General features: G+C 41.9%; 1 protein-coding gene across 2 annotated transcripts in view; it reads left to right on the top strand.

Annotated features, from left to right (window-relative positions):
• LOC136676304 (multiple C2 and transmembrane domain-containing protein 1-like) overlaps nt 1-23,145 on the top strand; it is a 102,195-nt gene that overhangs the window by 68,625 nt on the left and 10,425 nt on the right. For both annotated transcript variants that reach the window (XM_066653197.1, XM_066653198.1), the window contains exons 16-19: nt 537-593; nt 16,036-16,145; nt 16,470-16,579; nt 17,545-17,642. In XM_066653197.1, the coding sequence (XP_066509294.1) occupies nt 537-593; nt 16,036-16,145; nt 16,470-16,579; nt 17,545-17,642 (375 nt within the window). The remainder of the gene's footprint in view (nt 1-536; nt 594-16,035; nt 16,146-16,469; nt 16,580-17,544; nt 17,643-23,145) is intronic.

Here is a 23,145-nt window from a genome sequence, read left to right as displayed (position 1 = left end):
ATACAATGGAATACACAGAGAGGGAAGAACATTTGACTATTATAATTTTCTTGCTGTTCAGTGCCTGAAGTACCATGGACACATTTTTACATGGAAATCAATTAAAACAACACATCAGTACACATTCTTTCAAGGTTTTTTTTATTCTCCCCAATTTCAACCATCTCTATTCAGTTGACAATCATTTTGTGTGTTTTTGTTCTTTAAAGAGAAATGTGAAGTTTTAAGTTTGCTTTGGGGTCATGGACATGTAAGAAATAAACCAAGAGGAGACTGGAAGGCACTATTATCGTCTGGTCTTGATCCATACAGCTAGCATTTTTTGTGCCCAAATTTTGTAAAGATTTCTCTAAGGTCTCACATTTAAAAAAAAAAAAATAGGCTGCAATTGATGAATTTATGGTCGTCTGTGTATTTTCCCTCATACGGAGTCTAATAAGTTGTTGTTCTTCCAGTGTTAATTATTGTTCATGTGAAATTGAGTCAAGATTGTTTCATTTTTGAGTGACGGTATTCTTGTTTCTCTTTTTTATCAGCAAGCAGTGGAGGACTTGCTGGAGGACGAAGATGAAGACTATGACAGGGATGACAAGGTAATTATCACCAAAGCTAGAAAATGTATAGTTTAGAGTCTTCAACTGTTTCAAAGTCTGTTTTGTTCCAAACTGTTAAACAAAACTTTTCTGAATGGGCCCCTTAGTTAAGCAGGGGCCTCAGAATGTTGTTGACTGCAATTTCAATAGATTTCACTCGCAAATAAATATATTTAACTTCACTTATATTTTCAAGTGCCGGTTTCTCTCAAATCTCCTTAGGAGGTTAACAGTGAGTTCATAAAAGCTCTTTCTCGCTCAGCTTTGACATTTGGAGTACGTCATATAAAGCTGAGGTCCACAGCTGTGGTCTTGGTCTCAAAGCAAAAGCCGCAGTCTGCCAGAGCTTGCCTCAAAAGCCCAGCCTCTGGTCCACAGAGCCATTCAGATGGGTTTTCTTCAAGCACAGAATAAAGGTGAATGGCACACACATAAATAAACTTGGCTTGAGGGCCCCAGTGTTGAGCTTCTGATATTTCTCAGGGCCTTTGAAGTTCAATTAATAGCATTCAAAAGTCTGCAGGCCAAATGCATGGGCAGGCATTGCTGATGCTTATGACTAAGAATTTAAATGGGAAAGTAAAACAGAACCACATTATTCGTTTCCAAAATACCAACATTGTTGTGTGCTTTGTCTGTAAATGGGTCGGTATAACTGAGCGTTGGATTATAACCGGGTGATAAAGTGATGGCACTATGTTGATCCGGACAGTTCGCTTTTTTCAAATTGTGAGAGGTTTTGAACTTACAGTTTGTGTCTAGGATTTTCAGAACACTTTAATAAATGAATTCAGCTTTGTTGACATGCACCCATTATGTCCACAAATGATACGTTTTGCAAGTACTTTGTATACTCTCCAAGAAAAGCATAAATTGCAATGGGATGCTTGTGAAAAGCCACACGTGTTTATGGTCACCATGATCAGTGCAAAGAGAAGTATATAACCTTTATGCTTTGGGCTGTGGGACATTGGAACAGTGTTCTCTAGAGTGATGGACTTCACTAATGTCATTATAGCTGAATATTATCATTATAGAATGGTTCCAACATCTATTGAAAAGTCTTCTCTGAATCTTAGAAGCTGTTATTGCACCGAAATGCACTGCTGATGCTTCTCTGAATTTAACCAAACATTTAAAGATCTATGCTGTGGGTGGTAGCTTATGTATTAGGCACTTGGATAGAAGCATAGATGGTTTTATGGAAGGGCATTAAGACTTGTCAGACATAGACAGTGACAGAGACAAAAATGACTGAAGAGATACTCTAGTAAAAATAAATATGTATGTCATCTCTGTATGTGTTCTAAAGCATGTTTTCTTACAGTGGTGCCCCAGTGGACTCTAAAGTGACATATTCAAATTAAAACATTATATAACCATTTATGTTGATGAAACTCAAAAAATAATTACTTTAGGAAATAATAAAATGGCTTTTAAAAAAGAGAAGTATGATTACCTATAATTGAAGTGTTTCCTAAATCTAGCTAGTAACACAGGTATGTTTATTACATTTTAGAACAACAGTTAGCAGCCAGGTCTAACTGAATTCCAGAAGGAGTGGTTATGAGTGTTTTGTATGAGTGTTTTGTATGAGTGTTTTACATGTTGAATACAAACTTTAAAGGCTGAGGAATGCTGTGCTACAGATAGCTGAGCTCCTTTTAAGCAGTCAAGGCACCCCTGCTGGAAATAGATAATCAAATCCTATTTGGAAAATTAACCCCATACCGAGCTGAAATGCTCATGTACATAGTGAAATGAATGTATAAACATATAATGATTTCAAAGTTTGTTTCATGTAACAGTGTTTAAAATATGACTTTTCCAATGTTAGAACACTGATTATTAGCATGTTCGTAGTCAGTGCTTAGATTAAGAAGAGAAAATTGGTCCATTTAGGAATACAAATAAACCCAAGGTTCTGATTATTAGCTGTAGAATCATGCCATGTATTACTGGGTGAACCTGGTGCAGAGTAAAAGCAAATTAGCCCCAAACTCAGATCAGTACACGGTGATTGTTCCCACGTTTTCATGTGTTTTATCTGGACGGCTTATGTCATGTTTTCCTTACAATTACAATTACCCTAATATGGTGTCCTGGTCAGTGTTCATTTGCTTTGGCAAGTCCTTAGAAAAAACATACATTAGTCATGGGACGCTACATCAAAAAGGCCATTTTACCCTAAACCCTTTACACGTATCCTCATCATATTCTCAGCTTTCATTTTCTGCTTCTTTTGCCTGGGCTGGGTCTATTTTGCCATTCATCCCAGAAACTTTGATTATGATAATTAGTAACATTATGCTACACACCTCACATCACACATTACAAAGGCTGCAGCATATTGACCCTCACTCTGCACACATTTGATCAAATGGTGGCCCTCTTTGCTGTCGGTCTTTGTTCTTACCGAAAGAGAATTTGTTCTTTTTGTGGTGTTCAGTCTTTCTTTTCAACCTTCTATATTCTCTTATTTGTTTTGTTTATAGCTCATCTTAAACTGTCCCTTTCCTTCAAACCTTGTTAAATTAGCTGTGAATAGAGTTAGGAGGCTGAACATATTACCGATGGAGTTTCAGATCTCTCTTTTACTCTGTCTCTTTCTCTCCCTTCATCTTTTTGGCTTTCCCTGTCTTTGTCTGTCTGTCTGTCTCTCTCTGTCTCTCTCTCTCTTACTCTCTCTCTCTCTTTCTCCTCAGAGTCGGCGACCCCACGCTCTCATTACTTCTTCTGTTTGCTCAAATAGTAAAATATTAAGGTCAGGTCAGGGGAGGCCTCTTTTTTTACTGGATGAAGGTTTCAGAGTTAAAAAAAAAAGGACGAATAAATGTGCCAAGGCCTCATTTTAATTGAACCTGAAGCATATGTTGCAAGTATGTGCAATATGTCCCAGATGTTTTAGCCTGGCCTAGCACTTGGCTCTTCCTCGCTCTGCACCAGGCAGCTATTAGCTGGATAACCTTTGGCCCTGGGGCTAAATGGGGTATTACATGGCAAAAAAGTGGAGCACCTGCTTCCCATTGGATGCAGGCCCCCTTGCGGGCCGGACCTGAGCCTGCGACACGTGTTTTCACTTAGCAGATTGTTGGGCAATCGTGAAAAAGTGACTTTCTTCCGAGTCGGTATAGATATTAGTCACTTACTCTCAATGAAAGTCCAAAGTCAAGGCTAATTGATGGGGACGGCTCAGTTGTTAAACTGGTGCAGGCATCTGGAGAATGAGTGGGGAAGGAGAAGTTTAACAGAGCTTGCTGCCCTTCTCTTGGGTCAGCAGAAAGGTTAGCAGGTTTATCAGGTATATCATTTGGACTAAACACCTGCCCAGGTGAAATGAAGGCTGTATTTTAAACATTCAGGATTGTATTTCATGCAGGTGCATAGCTTTCCTACATTCACCAGTCACCAAATGGGAGATTGAACTTTTTACCTTGTCTACACCTAGTGTTATACTGCACCAGTTTGGACTTAATAGTAGATCATGACTTAATAGCCTTGTATTTGTTTCTACATTTTATTTCCTCAACCAAGTGGTAAAGAGAACTCATAAATTGTTGTTGAGGCTGGCTAAGTGTCCTACTGTGTCTTCAGTCTTAGAATCTGGATCAAATTTTCCCCACCCAAACTAAAATAAAAAAACAAAAAAAGCAAAACATACCCTGCGCAATAATATGGCCATATATTCTAGAAGTTCAGCTACAATCTGGTATTGTTGGGATGAGTTTAGTGTGATCTAATGGGTTTGTATAGGTACATGTACTATTAAAAAAGGAACTGGCCCAAAAACGTAGGTTCCTATCAATGAACATAAAAGTGAAGTTGTATCTTGGTACCACAGGGCCGTGCTCTGACATCAAATCTGTAAGCCATGTGTTTACTGAACATTCCTCCTTCCTCCTTTAGCCTGTTTACCAGGCTTGTTCCAGTGTGTGTGTGTGTGTGTGTGTGTGTGTGTATAGAGAGAGAGAGTGAAATTGTGTTGAAGAGCCTGCCTCTAGAGAACTCACTGTCTACACTAAAGACATCATCACCTGGTACAATAACAGCCCAAACATCTCAACACCTGCTCCACTAAACTAAAGTAAACACACAGACGGAATGGCAGGTAATTACCCAAGTGATAATGAGCTCAACTCAAACTGTTGTATTTTTGTTAACCGTCACCGATTTCCTACTTGTGTATCTTAAGAGGAGCCGTGGAGCTCTAGAATTAGACACTACCGCTATTGTTATACATCTTCACTGGTCAATGAAACATATTCAACGGGCTTCTTGAAGTAACACTGATTGCCTGCATTGTTATAAAATGGCTGAAGATTGGGAGAAAGCTAAATTATTATGCCTATTATGCCTAAATTATTTCTCTGTTCGTTCTAATGCAGTAATGGAATTTAAGTCCCTCTTCAATGCCAATGCTTTGGCAGTACTGATACTGATCATTCTGTGGACGTTTAATAATAGCTGATTTTATTGACCAGAAGATAAATTGGTCAGTATTCAGTCTTCACCTGGCTTAGGTCTTCATGACATTCTTATACATGTTCTTTAAGATCTTTATACATCCTCTTAAGCCTTTTTGATGGCATGGATGGCTATTAGCTGCAACAAGGCCTTGTGATTTTTGCATTTGGGACCAGAGAGTGCATGTATGTGTTTGTGTGCGTGCATGTGTTTGTGTGTGTGTTTGTGTTTGTGTTTGTGTGTGTGTGTGTGTGTGTGTGTGTGTGTGTGTGTGTGTGTGTGTGTGTGTGAATACTGGCCTGGATGATAGGCTCCATGTCCCAGGGGAGAGTGCGGAGAGCCCATGGAAGAGTGCTGAGATTAGGTCTGCATGCCTCACTGGGCACTGAAGCAATTCTCCTTCACACACACAGATACATACTCCTCTCTCTCTTGCTCTCTCTCTCTCTCTATCGTTCTGTCTCTCTCTCTCTCTCTCTCTCTCTCTCACTCACAAACACACACACACACACACACACACACACAGCCTCGGGAGGAGTCGCCCCAGATAAGATACACACAACAATCATGTTGAGCTCACAGGCTTACCACAGCTTGCACACGCCTCCTTACATGTCCAACAGCTGTTCACAACTCTGTGTGTGTGTGTGTGTGTGTGTGTGTGTGTGTGTGTGTGTGTGTGTGTGTGTGTGTTTGTTCCTTTCTTTTTCTCTTTTTGTTTAATACAGTATTGTTAGCTATAACTCTGTGCAGCACCTATTGTGGGTATAAAGAAAAACTTTGAACACTGAAAAAAAAAAAGTTGGTAATGGGACTGATCCTTTCACTTCAGACACTTTTAAAGGGGATACATCAGCACTCTGTTTCATGTACAGAATACATACAAAAACAATACAACTAGTATGTTGTTTTCACCAAAGGCAAGTTGTAATACATACATCATTAGAACACAGCAGCTGTCTTTCACATTGTGTGTAACTTCACAGTGAATGGACCAATAAAAAAGCTCCAAAATTACTTGGAATACAATAATTTTTCATTGATTTTAAGAAGGTTCAAAGTCTTTTGTTAAGAAGGTTTGTTTTCCTTCACCAGTAAAGTGGCCATTGTGGAGATATTAGGAGTTAGATAGAGCTGTTATACGTGATTAATCGTTCTCTGTGGTTAAGGATTTTGTGACATATGCTGTGTCTTACAAACTGAGAAATAGTTTACTTTAACTGAAAATAAGACTGCGGATATGTTCTTTTATGCAGCAGGTCTCAAGGACATTGAATTATGAAGCTTGAGCCTTTCAATCAAACCTGAAAATAGGTGTTGCATTACTCCATTTCCTCGTCTTGTGTGTAAAATAAAAATATACAGTATGTGGACAAAACTTGAGTGAGAAGTGAGAAGAGTTTGAGAGAAACACAGAGACATTGAGATGGAAAATTGATTAGTTTCATTACAACATGACACAAAGAGGAGACAACGATGCATTGTTTGCTGTGCAAATCCTGTTTATATTTTTATTATCTGTTGTTGTTGTTAAAATATATGTATCTTTCATCTTTGCTCTTTTATTTGGTGAAAGAAGATGAGATGGTATCAGCAGTGAAAAAAAGAAAAAAGGGGGAAGAGAAGGATTATTTGTGGTCTGGCTCGCACTGACATTTACAATCAGTAATCAGGCATCTAATGGGCTGACGGGAGCAGCTGGGGCTGTATGATAGAAGCAGGGCGGTTATCGATGCCCTGACAGGTGCATGCTGGGTAATAACTGCTGCTGTATCACAGCCCTGGTGCCCTGAGGTGCCGTAATGACACACACTCTCGTTTCCATGACCCCTGGGCCTGTCGACAACCTTAATGCACATTTTTACAACCAGATCTCTCTCTCTCCCTCTCTCTCTCTCTCTCTCTCTCTCTCTCACTCTCTCTCTCTCTCTCTCTCTCTCTCTCTCTCTCTCTCTCTCTCTCTCTCCGTTTATCTCATCGTCTCTCTACCCCATCTTCCACAGTTTCTCTCTCCACAGCTCCATCAGGGCCACATTAGCAGGGGAAAACACAAGCTAACCTCTTTGCACCATGAAATGCTGAAAATCTGATCCCAATTCATGCACAATTATGTCAGTTGGAATCTAGCATTACAAGCGGAGCTTATCTGTAGATAGCACATGGAGCGCTAAGCCCGGCGGATCCGAGGGATGGGCTTGATCTGGGCGATAGCTGCATGCTAGTATGTAATTGGACTAAAGAGAGCGGCGGGGATTATTTTTAATACTTTGAAAAACTGTGACTGAAAACTTGTTCCGGGGCTATTGAGCTTGTGATTTGCTACGCGTGTCCTCAGGTACTGAGCCTTTTTTTCCCCCCATTCCCCTCTATCTTTCTCTCTCTCTATATATCTCTCACTCCTCCCTAAGTGCTGAGGAGAGAGGGAGGGAGGGGAAGAAAAGTTTGAGTTCTTTTCTTTTTCTTTTCTTCCTCATGCCTCTGAAAAGATGAAAAGCTTCATGCTGTAAAAGATGCTTTTGACTGTTTTTGCCTCCCCCTTTTTTTCTCCCCCTCCCTTCTTCCTTTTTTTCTGTAAATGCTCCCAGGAACTGCATTTTAATCATGTTTGGCTAATAGAGAAAGAAACATAAAAAAATGAAAAGATAAAGAGGAACCCTTACAGACTCACAGCATTGTCTTGCTGCGCAAAAAAAAATGGTCTGTTTTTTTTGTCTTTGCCAAATCCATCAGCTCGATTTATTTATTTTTTTCTTCCTTTGCTTTCTATCATGGCCCCTCAAGATCATTAAGTAGCCTTCAATGTTTTATTTTCTTTGATCTTAATACTGCTTTTAAAAAGGTTTCAATTTATTCTGGTCCATAAGGTGCCGGGCTCTGTCCCCTCCCATGACGGACGGCTGCCCGAAAGCCATATCCTTGAGGATATTTTGGCTTCCTGGCACTTTGAGTGGATTCGCGTGATGGTGGTAAGTGTGGTCCACTTGTCCCGTGTCTAGTTTCTGTGGTTCATCATCTGTCCCAGCGCGGGGCTGTGTGTCGTTTCGTTTCACCACCGTCCTCTCACACAGTCCTCAGTCTGCCCACCCTGTTTTAACTTGGAACTAGTCTTGCACTTTCAGATGTTAGCACTAGTACAATTACAATAAATATAAAAATTACAATAAAATAAACAAATGCAACTTTGGAAAACCAAACTAAGACACAGTCTGGCCTTCACGACTAGCTTGTAGTACCCTCTGAATCTTTCTGGTTGTTTGGTCAGTAGGTTGCTAAAAGAATTTTGCAAGGATTTAGTATTTCCCAAAGCTTTTTTTTTGTAGTTGGCTCTAGCTGCCTTGCTGCAGAGGAGCGTGTTTCCTTCTGTCTTTTGTTTCTCCATCTCAGTGTTTCACATGAGTCTTTGTAACTTTTCTGGGGTCCCGGGGGACATTAATAGCATGCCTTTTTAACTGTGTGTGTCTGAATTTTAAAGCATCACGGGTGCACAGGACCATTTTGTGTTTGCACGTTCATTAACCTCTCTCAAAGAAAAGGCACTGTGAGCCAATTTAATGGCAGCCAGTGGAGAAGTTGGCTCACTGACAGTCACTCCACGACCTCATCACCTCCAAGGAGCAAATCTGTAGCTTAACTCTTGAGGAAAAATAAAGGACTGCATGTATGCCAAGCAGGGAGGGAAGCCAGCTTACTAGGCCCCTTTTAACTGGAGTTATGAATGAATTATGAGAGCGGATCCTTGATGTTTGTCTTCAAGAGGGAGGGATGCCATTGCCATTCCTGTCATTTTTAGCTGTGTACCTTTAAAAAAAAAAAAAGGGTGAAAAAAAACTTAAAATGTAGAATTTCCACATTCGCGCTCTGAATATCAGCTCGGCACATTAATGTGTAATGAAGAAGCTGGTGACATTTTAGAAAGCATGTTAGAAATACAGAACATTTTGTTAATGTAGCGGGAAGATGTAGGTAACACAGATATCTCTGGCACTGAAATCCTGTCATGAACAGAGCTTTTACTCCTGTAAGAGTGACTGTGTTATAGAGGGTCTGTTGGTGGCCAGCGGGATGATGGCTGTTTGTCTGTGACAGCCTTGTTTTTTTTTTTTTTTTTGTTTTTTTTTTTGGACATGGAGAGGCCGGGAGCGAATTCAGTGCCACGTCGGATGAAACTAATTGCGGCCCATTCATCATCAGGTGGCACCCTGGGACCTGGAGAGGACGGGGCAAGGAGAGCAGGCGTAGCAGGGTGAGGAGGTGGTCGAGGGGCAACGGCAGCAGGTCGGAGGAGGCCTGGAGGGCCGGCTGGGGTTGGAGGAGGCGGGGAAACGGGGGCAGCATTCAGCTCGACCTTGAGGCTGATGGAGTGGGTTGCCCGCTGGGCGTGGACGCCTGGGGAGTAATGGCGAAGGTGAACCCAGCTCTCCGGCGGCCCCATTAGAGCCTAATGCTGTTGTTTTAGTGGGGGAGTGCTGGGAAGCAGAGGTCGGGCCCAAAATAAACCCCATCCTCACTCCTCGTCTCTCTTCCTGACACGTGTTTACGCCGATATTTATCCGAGGTTCACATAGATGGACGCAGCGGGGCAGAGGAGCGTGGAGGGAGTGATGCCACAAAGCCTCAGTTTGCTACAAGCTCACGTGCTGCTGCCACCACTTGACTTTGGCTTTGTTCAGGGCTCTGCAGGCTGAGATTACACTCTTGAAAATGAAAGGTTCTTCAGGGCAGTGCTGTTTCTTATATGCTTTCATTGCTTGGACAGAGAAGGGCTAATATCCACTCTTAAAAATAATGGGATTAATAAAATTGAAGGACAATAACATAATTTGTTTTTATACATTAAATGTACAAGGGTGAAAAAACTATTTCAAGTTTTTAAAAATTTAATAATTTGAAACTTTTTCTGCCCCTAAAACACTTAGTAATATTTTTCTTAAAATGTGCGAGATTCTGGAAGTTTGAAGTTGGAATGAATGCTAGAAGAACCCTAACTTGAGGCTTTGGAAACAATAGAGGCAAGATAGTCATAAGCTTATGAAAACACACACATATATTTTCTCCCTGTTCACCCAAGGATTACTTGAGCGAATGGGGGGGGTGTTAAATAATTTATTAAAAACACCCGCTTCAAAACGAAACATCTGCCTCTTTCATGTTGTCCTGGCAAGGTGCCAAAAGCACATAGTGATATCTATTGCTTGTTACTATTTCACTCTGATAACAACTGCACCTCCAGCCATGATGAAGACCTTTAATACTGCATCTTAATGTGGGAAAAGAAAATGACTGAATGGCCCTTGTTTCTACAGTTTGAAGTGTCCACTACAGATATTAGTTATGTCCTGTGTATGTACACAATGGGAGAGCAACAATATTACATTTAACATGTAGCTGGATTCATATATTCTAAATACATCTTTGTGTTTATTTGGTAGCAAAGAAGTGCAACGTGAAAGACTGATAGAACACACATGAAACTACAACCACACACATGCACACGTGATGACTTGAGTTACATGCTTTTAAATTGGACTAAATAACCTTCTCCAACAAAGAACCACAAGGGGATCCAGGTGTGTTGTCGTTACCACTGAGATTTCATTAAAACACTTCCATATCGGCTGCTGTCTTGGGACTTGAATTGTAAAATACCTAAGTGTAGTCTCTTTAGACATATCGTTGTTTGAAAAGAAATGAGCAGAGTTTAGTTTTTTCTCCTTGAAAAGTTTTCTTATTGGAATACATATATCAAGGGTGGTGTACTGTGATTCTGGCGGGTCAGGGCCCAGCATAGATTCTTTACATTCCTGCTGATTAAATACCAGGTAAACATGGCAATGTACTGCTCAGGTACACAGGTGTTTGCATACTGAAATCAGCCCAATGTACAGGACAGCTAGAGTGTTTCACCCCGGGCATATAGTGTACGTTTTAAATTAAAACTCGAGCTATTGGATAAATACTGGATAGTATATCATGAATGTTTTATTTTGTAGTGCCTTTAGATATAAATAGGTTGTGGCCACGTGACTGTTTTTTCACTGTTGACGTGTGTTTACCGTTAAACACTATTTAACTTAGCAGCATAGTGCAAGAGATGTACTACAATTACGTTACTCTACAAGCAGGTATTAGATATGCACCACATACACCAAATCTCTCGTATGTGACTTTGTACTGAGTCTCTGTAAAAGAAAGTATGACCAATTTTGTTTTGAGTTAATTTTTTGTTTGTCTTGTGTCTGTGTGTGTGGTGGGGGTGTTGCTTGGTACTACGAATTCCTTTATGTAAATAATTTTGGCACACAGTATTTAGGATAGCAGTTATTGGGATCAAGCGAGCAGTCAGGGGACTTCCCATTAGTACGAGTCTGACACACACCTCAGATCTAATTATACTGCAGTTTTAATTAACCTCCCAAAGTGCTCCTACACAAAGATTTCATTGACAAGCCCTTCCCTGTACATCTTTTCCCCCTATTCCATTCATAATGAATCAAGTGCTAATGAACTACTTTTGGAAAATTAATATACTCATCCAATTTTAAAGAAGTTGTTTTTTCTTTTCATGTGTTCCCGATAAGAGGTGGGCCTGTGGCGTGCTGTGGGGACTCATCTTGGCTTTATTTGCCATTGGAAGTGTGCAGCTCCACTCCTTTTTGCTCTCCTCTGGGACAGAGCTCTCTGCTTCCAAACGTCTGGGTCAGCGCGCCTTTGGCTCGAAATGAGAGGAGACGTTTCTAGATGCACAAATAATACCTGTATCCGGGGAGCAGCTCTGCCCGGGTGAAATTATTTCATTTTCATCTTGATCTCTTATCTTATCAGGTCTTTTGTTTCCCTCACCTTTGGTGCTGGGTAGATCAAAGAAGCATGTTTTCTCTCTCCCCGAACAAGCAGCGAAAGGGTCGTGGGTGTGGATTAGCTCCAGTTGGGGGTCTGTCCTCTTGCATTGCAGCTTGGGCTTTGGTGTAAATGAAGTTTGGCGCCCCGGGACACCATATACCCCTCCACCTTCTTGCCATCACTAACAAACAAGATATGCCCCCTTCAAAGTGCCCAACCTGGGCCATGCCAATCTCATCAAGACCACCCCCCTCCCCTGCTGTGTGCCCATTGTGAACAAGCCTGGGGACCTCCTAGAGGGATGGGAGAGTGTGAATAGCCTGATGCTGTTCTCTGGCTGCGATGGATGTGCCTGTACTTGCCATTATATAGTGCTGGTGCTGCTAACCCTAAGGAGATTGGTAATGGGAAAGCATTGGGTGGTTCAGGACAGATGTGTTTGTCTTTCACACTGCTTAATTACGCCACTGGTACCACATTGGATTTCTTTTTCTGAGCCTAATTCTCACAGCTGAGGAGTGGCTCAAATGACTCCCATTTATTTGTTAGCTCTAAGTGGATGGGGAAGAAGATAAATTAATAATATCTACACAGACTAGTTTTACGTTTTTTGATCAGGTGAATTAAGGCTAAAATTATAAAGTGTGTTGTGCCTAGTGTTAAAAAAAAGAAGCAATTTGGAGCACAAAACATATTTAGCATGTGTGTTATATCTAGAGATAGAATTTTACTTTAGTCACAATTGCACAGTACAATATCACATACTCATAAGCGGTCAGGTTTCAGCTTCAAATAATGAGCCTTTCATTGTGAGGTAGCTTGATAGCACAGTAGCTAATCCTGATGATTTTTTAAAAAGTATTATTTATTTTTTATTGGAATGTGTCCTATAATATACAGAAACCCCTACATTAAATACAGTTTACACTTGATTCACTATCAAACCAAAATAATTTAGTATTATATTTCTAGGATGACTATCAAAACTGACAGTCACTCCTAAACCGCTGGAAATGACAGCTTCCATTAACTGTCTGCTTTATGGTTTGTGGTTTAAGAGATTTGAACATTTTCCTTAATGCTTTTTACACTGTCCATGACTAAAAACAGGTCTACGTTTTTCATCTGGCATCCACTGTGTATGACTGCACCTCCCAGCATGTCTCTGTGTGAGTCCAAATAGGTTGCTAAGGTAATGTAAGGTAATGGAATGACCATATGTAGCATCAGCAGTCTTCAGCCCCAGCAGGCTCCAACAGCGGAGGTCCATCAAAGGGCCTGAGGGAAGCAGCTGGTGGGCCCTCTGCAGCAGGTTGCTCATGCACACACATTTGTATATGTATATATATATATATATATATATATGTGTGTGTGTGTGTGTGTGTGTGTGTGTGTGTGTGAGAGAGAGAAAGAGAGAGAGAGAGAGAGAGAGAGCTTTGCGGAGGAGCAGCGAAAACAAGCCTCTCTCCAGGCCAGTATTATTCCAACCTCCTGCCTCCTTCAGTCCACTTTTGAAGGCAGGAAATCGGAGTTAGCTCACAGTTCGAGGGCCATGTGGCAATGGTTTAGAATGAGGAGACCCATGACCCACACCTCTACATGTGTGTGTGTGTGTTTGTGTGTGTGTGTGTGTGTGTGTACATATATATTTATATATATATATATATATATATATATATATATATATATATATATATATATATATATATCCCTCAAACCCCTCTTCTCCAGCACTGAGCCCAATACAATACTATACAATAGTACACGTGGGGCACTTTGTTTTAATCGATAACACGAACCAGATGGGAAAGAGGAGACGGGAGGAAAGAGTCTTGTAAAATATTTGCAAAGAAAAAATAACCCTGGGACAGTGTCTAATTATATCTATTTGTCTTGTGTGGGTTTTCGGGGAGGCAGTGTGGCTTTGCAGGCCATATTTGAGGTCATTTTTAAAATGTGGGATCCAGAAAGCTGAAGTAGGATGGGGGTCTGGGATGAATGAACTGTGCATGTGAATGTCTACGTCTGTATGTGTGTGTGTGTGTGTGTGTGTGTGTGTGTGTGTATGTGTGTGCTCATGTGCGTGCGTGCGTGCAAAAGGAGGAGCATGGGCAGTTTTGATTCTTTCAGACCTCATACGCAGAATCTCAGTCTAATAAGGCGCAAGCATATTTCTTTATTTCTGGGACATGAGAGGAAATGCGCCAGGCGTTCCTATTCAAACCTCCCTGGCAGCTGCAGAGGCGCGCCTTCTTATAGACTACATTTCAGAATTCTTGTACACATAATGCGAGTGTGAAATATATGCTAATCCCTGCATGATATAACATCAATGCAATTGCATTAATTTCCACCATAAAACTCACTAAAAGAGACTGTACAACACACAGTACTGAAATAGTACAAAAAAGTTCTTACGTAACCTTGTCTGTATGGAAATAGCCTCCTCTTTTGTCTCTGGCCTGATTTGCACAGCAGCGTTTGATCCCGAGGCTCAAGGCACTGGCCGGTTCCGAGAGGGCATTATCCACTATGACAGTGACATTTCAATTGATCTTCATGAAAAGCATGAGCTCTGCCTCTGTAGTGGTGCCAGGCTGGGGCTGGGCAGGGCTGTGGATGGTCCGGCTGCTGCTGTGGGATGGACCTGGTTCTCGGCCACAGAGAGCGCTAGAGCTCCTCACTGCCGCAGAGAGAACAGCAGACCACTGATCTCCTGCTGTGCTCATTGTACTGAAGGCCTCTTAGATTTTTCAAGTGCTGCCAGTTGGTCCATTCAGGGGCATGGTCAGTGTAAACAGGGGGAGACATAAAAAAGATGGATTCACTTCATTCCTGATGTTTAAGGGCTAGGTTTTGGATTTTATTTTATTATTTTTTTTGTTGTTTTCGTTTTGAGGCCTGGAAATATAGACTGTTGAGCATTATGGCATGTATACACACTACAGTTTTACTTTTAGGATAGTGCTGCTCTGGAGAGTAATTTCTAATAACAAAGAATTCCTTAAACTAAAATTTATATTGACACTTTTTTTACACTTACACCTGATATAATCAATCAGCCAAAATATATGTGACTGTTTGGTGTCCAAATTTGCTTCCTTGGAGCAGGTGCGACGAGGTCAACAAAAACTCCAATAGACAATCAAAACATTATGCATACACACGAATGTGAATTTGAGGACCCAAACAGAATGGTTTCATTTTAATGTTAGATTTACTGTGTAAAATTTGGCACATTTTGGGAAAAATGCAATAGGCATCAGCCTGGACAGTATTGTTTAGAATTGCCCTTAATAAATAACAAATGTTGCTAAACATTCATTCATTCATTGTCTGTAAGCGCTTTTCCAGTTCAGGGTCACGGTGGGTCCGGAGCCTACCCTGAATCACTGGGCACAGGACGGGAACACACCCCTTGGGGGGCACCAGTCCGTTGCTAAACAATATATCTTTAAAGTGTATGTTTTTGAATGTCTTCACATGTCCACAAAGTAAAACAGCCTTTGTTTTTGTGTGTCCTCTCGATCACTGCATTCTGTTGAGCCTCCTCATGTCAGCCAAAGTGTTGCATGACCATTCCTTTTCTTCTCTGGTGAAAAGTGGGATTCCAATTATGGAGACTTGTGGCTAGGGTGTAAAAAATGGGGACTTCTCAACCATCAAATGTTCAAACGGGTTAGGCTTTTCATGTTTCATGTTTGGGTTGTTGTAAAGATGTTAATGATTTTGATGGTGACCACCACCATGATCTCACCAAAGTTAAAGTTAATGATCCAGCACAGCTTGCCCTGGCTGAAAACAAGGGCTTTGTGAATTTGATGGATCAGTGAAATATACTATTAAAATGGTGGTGTAGAGATGCAGGTTCTCTCGCAGAGAAATAAGCTAGCAGTTTTAAATATGGTTATAGCTGCATGGAGAAGTTGGTGTGTGTGTGTATGTGCGCGGTGGGGGGAGTGGGATGACAGAGGGAGAGAGCTTTCCAAGTCTTTGAAGCTCTTTATGCTCTTTTAGTTCTTAAGGATTTTAAGAAAATGCATGTGCCCAGCATTTCTCTATTTTCTCTCTCTCTCTCTCTCTCTCTCTCTCTCTCTCTCTCTCTCTCTCTCTCTCTCTCTCTCTCTCTCTCTCACAGGACTCAGAGAAAAAAGGTTTCATGAACAAGCTGTATGCCATTCAGGATGTGTGTATCAGTGTGCAGAGTGCACTGGATGAAGTGGCCTCCTACGGCGAGAGGATAAAGAAGTGAGACACTGCAGCTGGCTGGGCATGCGGGCACCACACACACACACACACACACACACACACACACACATTCTTCTCAACAATTCTAAAAACCCACAGCATGACCTCGTTTGTGAAGACAAAGGACTATGTTAAAGTCTTTGCACACAATGATCCAATGAGCAAATCAGCTTTGCTTAATTCTGCAGTGGAACACTTTGTACCCCAGTTTGTGTCTCTGTGTTTAGCATATATTGTAGAAATGCCATTGCACTCTACTCAATTAGAGCCTAATGTAAACATAGTGAGGAAACTAACTGTGCTCTCACTTGTCTTTCTCCCCAGCACTTTCAACTGGACCGTGCCTTTTCTCAGCTGGCTGGCCATAGTGGCGCTGTGTGTAGCCACTCTTATAGTTTACTTCATTCCCCTCAGATATATCGTCCTGGCCTGGGGTAAGCAATGAACTTTGGTGCAGATGATATATCCAATTACACCATTACAAGTAGCAGTTATTACTGGTCCGAAAAAAGGAGTGCTTCAATTTTGAGAATTCCTCTGCCTTTTAGAAACAATGTATAAATGAACTGGAACTCATTCACTAAATTAACTCATTTTGATGCGTATAATCACACAATTTTGATGTAAGTGGACACAGAGAAAAAAAAACAAATATATAAGAATGTAGAGAATGTGCACGTTTCTCATTTGCATGAAACCATCAAAGAAATTTTGTTGAACATGCAGATTCTAACTTTCCAATCTGAACAGACTAGATGATGTATTATGATTTGAATTTGATGGTTATTATTGTTTAACATCTAACATTTGATGGTTGATCTTGTTTAACAAAATTAACAATCATACTTTTTAATTCTGAAATCAAAATGACTTGAAATGACGGCATTACATTATTATATAATTAAACTGTACATTACTTAAATTAACATAGCCATTAATTCATTGCATTCCAGTAGCGTAGCACAACAGAGGTAACGCAGCTTCTTAGGGTTGTGTATTAGGCACATTTGAAAAGATAGGAGAATGAGAGGATTTTGCTTCCAGTAGTGCTGCAGATGAACTATGTGAACTGCGGTCTATAAGCTGCAGGCTTTTGCCACCAACACAGCATGGGGGCTGCTCGAGTGCTGGGCTCAGGGCAAACACGGCCTCATAGCTAATGGCCTGTGTGCTCCTTTGTTCACTGTTGCAGACTTGAGCAGCAGCTCTCAAAGGCCAGAGAGCAGTGCTCTTGTGGGCCTAATGGCAGCCGATCTTTACTTAGAAAAAGATGAGGCTTCAGAGAGGCTTTTGATGCTGTGCTGTTGGAGTAGCAGCCCAGGCTCTTTTGATATACTGCTGAAGTGCACTTGTTCCTCCTCAATGAGGTGTAATGGCGCCCTGTCGGCCCAACTTTCAGGGGTGAACAAATTCACGAAGAAGCTGAGAGACCCGTATACCATCGACAACAACGAGCTGCTGGACTTCCTCTCCAGAGTGCCCTCTGACGTGCAAGTGGTAGGTGCACCTCCATCTCTTCATCCCAACCCCTCCATCCCTCCATCTGTCTGTACATCTACCTACCTGCTTCAGAAGAGGCTCAAGTGCAGCACTCATATAATCTATAATTACCCAACACACACTTTACCATGAGTGTGATGGAGTGGCCAGTCACTTTTTCACCTCCCATCTTTTCCTCCAACACCTGCTTTTATCCCTGCTTTGGTCAACTATAGTTTAGTTCTCGGGGGTGAGCTTCACAGCATGCTTTTTTCTTCCTGTGCTCCTTATGCTTCTCTTGAGTGGGTCTCGCAGTGTGTTTTGGAGAGTTCCAGGGAGTTTTCAGCTCATGTGTGTGTGTGTTTTTTCCTCCTGTTCTTTAATTTATGCCTTTCTCTCATGCTGATCTGCATAAATGCAGAATCAGGGAATTCTATTCTTATCATCACAGACACGGTTGTGACTCATTACAATGCACAGAGTTTGAGATGTAGACTTTTTACACCAACAGACTCCATTTAAACTTTTAGACCACGAGAACCACTTATTTTTTGATAGTTAAACTTCATGCCAATTGCATATTCTATTGATTAAATCTAATTATATAATGCAATGTGGATTAGGCTTAATGAGGTATGTAATCCGTAAGTTTAGACCATCCACAACCGAACTGATGTAAATGACATATAATCTGTAAAATCCGCACCAGACGCCGTGCGCAGATTTATGGACTTCTCGCTGTGTAGTAACTCTCCGTGCTCTGTTATTGTAAGTCATTAGAGTGAAGCAGTAATCCTCTCCCACTCGGCCTGTACATTAAGCGTGAGATCAGTGCTATGCGGTGTGTGCTACCGTCCCTTCCATAAACACTGTTGTGTTTGTGCGCGAGCAGCAAGGTGCCACTGTTTAACTGCAATTAAAGCCTATGCTCATAAACTCAGCTCCTGCTTGTTATCCGGCTTCCTCTGTGCTGGCTGAGCCCCTGTGGCGCTGACTGCCGGGGCGTTGTGGGGCTCTGATCCGGGACCAGTCGCTTTGCCACATCAGCGCAGACACACTTGCCTTTGATGGACCCTGAACAGCAGGCCCCCTTTTGATCTTTACAAGGTCATAATTCCTGCCCCGCCCCCGCCAGTGGCCTGCGCAGCCGCAGTTAACCTGGTCCACATCGGTCCAAATGAAAGAGGGCTGGGTCTCTCCACCATTCCGTCAGACTCAAACACCTGGAGCCCAGAAGGTCCCGGCAGGTAGGAAGGCCTGGAGGAAGCACTGGCTAATGAGGCAAGGTCAGAATGTGCTTCAGAGGGATTAACCACCATGGCTAAAGGTGCTGCACTCTTTAAAAAAACATCTCCCCTACCATTTATTTATTTATTTCTCACCTAAAAGCTTTGGTACCACTCAAGTGGTGCATACATAACATGGGTGGGCAGTAGAGTAGTGGTTTGGTATTTCAGTATTTGAGGACATTTTCATAAAACATAGTACATATCACAGTATTTAGTTTTGTTATCAATTAGCTTCATTTGTTATGAATTGTTCTCTCTGTAAAATGTGAATTCATTGAGCTGTTGGTGAGCATTAAAGGGTGAACGAGCAATTGGGATACCTTTGCAATATCGGATATCATTCTCATTTTCATTTTCAACTCTGGAGGTACTGTGAAATCTGCAAAATTATAATGTAGTAATATACTATCATCCACCCTGAGCTGCAACGTGTAGAGCTGCTCTTATATGTACTTACTTACTTTTGCAAATAGGCTATATTTGAAGGATATACAGAATTACATTTTAGAGGTTAAGAGCAGCTGCAGCTGTAGCCTCCATCTACATGATCTCTGGGTGGCTTTCTCCATAGGTTCTTTTAACCTGAGCACCTTGTGCTTAGAACATCCCAGCAAGTTAGAAGGCCTTAGGAGGCAGTGGCTAATGAGGCAGTGTCAGAGGACTTGAACAAGCCCCAGAGGACTTGATCACAATGGCCTGTAGTAGTAATTCTCTGCAGGCTGTTCCAGAAAAAAGCAACCTCTTGCCATCTATTGCAGTGAGAGAGTGCGCAGTATGACACTGCATGAGTTAGGAACATTGCGCTCTGCATGGTTCTGAGCTGCCTGTGCAGGTCCCTTCAGCTCACCTCTGTTTTCTGGGTTACAGACGCCCAAGGGGGACAGCACTCACCTTTGCTGAGGGACATCAGAGCCTCAAATGAAGCGTCCCAGCATCAGGGTGTGTCCCACAGGCGCCCGTGGGCACGAGTGTTTCGAGCAGATGACAAATGAAGCTCTATTTTTGAGGCCCCGGCGTGACCCAAACCTCCCACGCTGTCCCCCAGTGACAGCCCTTCAGGGCTGAGAGGGGCCACTGCCTCTTTACAGATCATTTGGAGGTGCCTGAGAACAAGCAGAACTGATGAGATTCTAATGACTCTTTATATAAAGGGCATCCATACTGCAGTCCATCAGTACACAGTGTCTTTGTGGGAATACAGAATTTAGTCAGCCTTTGTTTAGCTGGGTAGAGCCTGCATTTTTCTTCCTGGACTTGAAATACATGGCCATTGCTGTCCTGCAGAGAATGCACGTTAGATGTGTACTTTTACAACATCTCCAGGGATATAAATGTGCTTCAGCGTTAATGTAAATTTCCAGGACTTTCTGCAGCACGGCTGGAATCCTATGATACACAGCACCTGCTGTGCTTTAGCTACCTGTTAAATATACCTTTTTTTATTTTATACATTTCCTTTTGATTCAATATGCCTAATGCCCTCAGAGACTAGCTTTACCTTGTACACGTGCTTGAATGGTTTTGATTTCATGCCTGAGTAAGCTAGCTTCCCAGATCCAAGGGAATCTTTTATGTCCCTTAAATGAGGGCAGCTACTGTTGCAGACTTAAGTACTCTCAGCTCTGTACCGGAGACGTGTCCCATCACTAGAATGCTTTATGATGCCATTAGCCATTGGAGGCGGGGAATGCGAAGTGGGACGCTAGCAATTAGCACGCGGAGGGCTCCATTACGGCCCATGCAAATGAACAGATTAAAATGCAGCCACGCGGCTGCGCAAAAACGACTTGGCACTGAAATGATTCATCACCTGCGAAGAGCATGTATGCTTCAGTGAAGGGAAGAAGCACTATTTCTTGCTGTAAAAAAATAATAAAATAAATAAAACAGATAAAGAGGTCTGAGCATGTCCTGTGGCTTGGGTCCGGGCGCTCAAACTTCTGCTTGCTATCGGCGCATATCAAAGCATGTGCCGTGCAGCGCTAGGGGTTTTCTGTTTAGAGTTTAAACAGGCAATTAGCACACATCCAAAAGCTGACGAAACTTAGCTTAGAGAACTTTTCCTATGCGCCTCATCTCCTTCTCCCCCTTCAGCCTTGCCTGCCTTCACCTCGACACGCTTCTTCTTCCTCTCGACAATAGATGAGAAAAGCATGGGTTCTCTTGTCGGTGGGTGTCTGCATGACTCTCTCTCTCCCTCTCTCTCTCTCTTTTCCTCTTTTTAACAGAGCATTTAATACCCATAATGCTAGGTTAGGTGTCACAGGAGATGAAGCAAGGCATTTTTTTTCTTTGCCCCCCCCATCTTTCTCCTGTATAAACAGCATAGCATAGTATCATTAAAAATGTTCGCCTTTTGCGTTTTACTTATTTATATTTGCCTGCCGCCCCTGTGGTTTCAAACCCCGGATCCCTGCTCACGGGACAGCGTGTGACACCACTAAACGTGACGCACGCGCAGCACAGGCCCACGCGGCGCCCTCGTGTGCACACGCGCACTTCAAAGCCCATTTTTTCCCTCCTCTTGTAGCTTCGTACTGTCAGCGCCAGGGAGAAGGAGCGAGGGTGGAGCAGCCTTTGAGTGAAGCGGGGTCTTTACCCGTCATCTCTCGTGCATGTTTGCTTTGTGCCAGCCACTTTCTCCAAATTGCTATCTCATAGTCATTTTTTTACCTTCTCTCCTCCCATTCTTCCACCCTACCCAAAACTTTTATTTCTTTGCAGTCTGTTCTTCTCAACCCCCATCCCCCCACCCCTTCATTTTAGTCTTTGCTTTAGCTTTGTGTTGCATTCAGTCTTTGGTGGGACAGCTCTCCATCATTAAAAAAGGGGGCTGAGTGCACGATGTTCCACTTAAAGATGGCAGAACTGTCACCCGTTCACTGTAATGGAACCTGTAACGTGCAAAAAAGCTTCTCTGCGGCAGTCCGCTTCTGAAGGATTCTTTTGATTGAGCTTTTATTGTTGTTGGGTTTGTGTGTTTTTCTTTTTTTTTTTTTTCCTTTTTTCACCCACTTCTTTTCTTCCATTAGATTCACGATACGTTGATCTGTATCTCGTCACCTTGACATGCAAAGTTTTGTTTACACTTAGTTCAGAAAGGTTTCCAAACTCGGTCGCCACAGTGACATGCGAGACTCTAAATTCAAAAATAATGACCCTATTAGGCTGATCCGTGTAGGGATCTTTGTATAAAGGGCACATACAATAACTTGAGAGATCCTGGACTATTCTAGTCATCATCTCCAGCCCTAATTTACTCTAGTTCCAAAGTGGGTCAAATGTTAAAGCCTCAGTATTTTCATAAACTGTAACAATTTCTTGCTCATTCAGGCTGTTTCAAGGGTTCAGAAAAGTCATTATTTAAGCAGTCACATACAAAAAATGTACATTACATTACAGATTACAAAAGGATTGAACTATTGCAAATAACAGCACATCATACACATCATTATTGGTTCAGCAGATGTTAGCTACTGCACTGTTGGGTAATATTTAACTTGCAGGAGCTTGTATTCTAAACTTTGAAAAGAATCATGCTCTCAGTTTACTACATTCAAACGCTGTTTCAACATGAATAAATATACTCCGCACTATTGATGTGCTTTATTTTTGCTTGGTGACTTTTTTAATACAGTATATGATGGACACACTGGAATCGTGTAATTTTAATGCATTGTATTCTTTCAGCAAACAATGAGGCATGTTTGTGGAGTGTCTAAAATAAAACATGAAAATCTTGGGAAGGGTCCTTGTTTCTCAGACAGTGCTGATAGATGCTTGTGTTGACTCAGCAGTAACACACAGCCTGTCTCCCTGGGAGACTCCAACAGTGACGTCAGGCTCTTTGTGGGCGAGATGTGAGAGAGAGAGCGGTCAGAAAGTGTCCGCCTCTCTCTGAAGTGCTGGAACAGCACGGCTGCTGCTGTCTCACGACACCCAACTGAAGGCTAGTGCGATGACAGCCCTGTGTGTTGTTTGTTTGTTCTGTTGTGCATGTGTGGGCTTTTGCTTTTTCCTGGCTCCCAGTTTTGGCAAGAGGGCCCCTGAACAATAGTGCATGAGCTTAATGGTACTGTTCAGACCATGCTGTTTGTTTTTGTTGTCTGATTTCCTATTTGATGTCTTTACTGTAAATGCTAATGTAGAGTTTACCCCTGTTTAATGTTATGACAAGTAACAGACATACAGCTTTATAACCATTTGTATTCCATGGGTTCTGCTCTGGTCAT

This window comes from Hoplias malabaricus, chromosome X2 (assembly GCF_029633855.1).
Source record: "Hoplias malabaricus isolate fHopMal1 chromosome X2, fHopMal1.hap1, whole genome shotgun sequence".
Classification (NCBI taxonomy): Eukaryota; Metazoa; Chordata; class Actinopteri; order Characiformes; family Erythrinidae; genus Hoplias; species Hoplias malabaricus.
The sequence above is the reverse complement of the archived record's forward strand: the minus strand, read 5'-3'. Positions and strand labels throughout refer to the sequence as shown.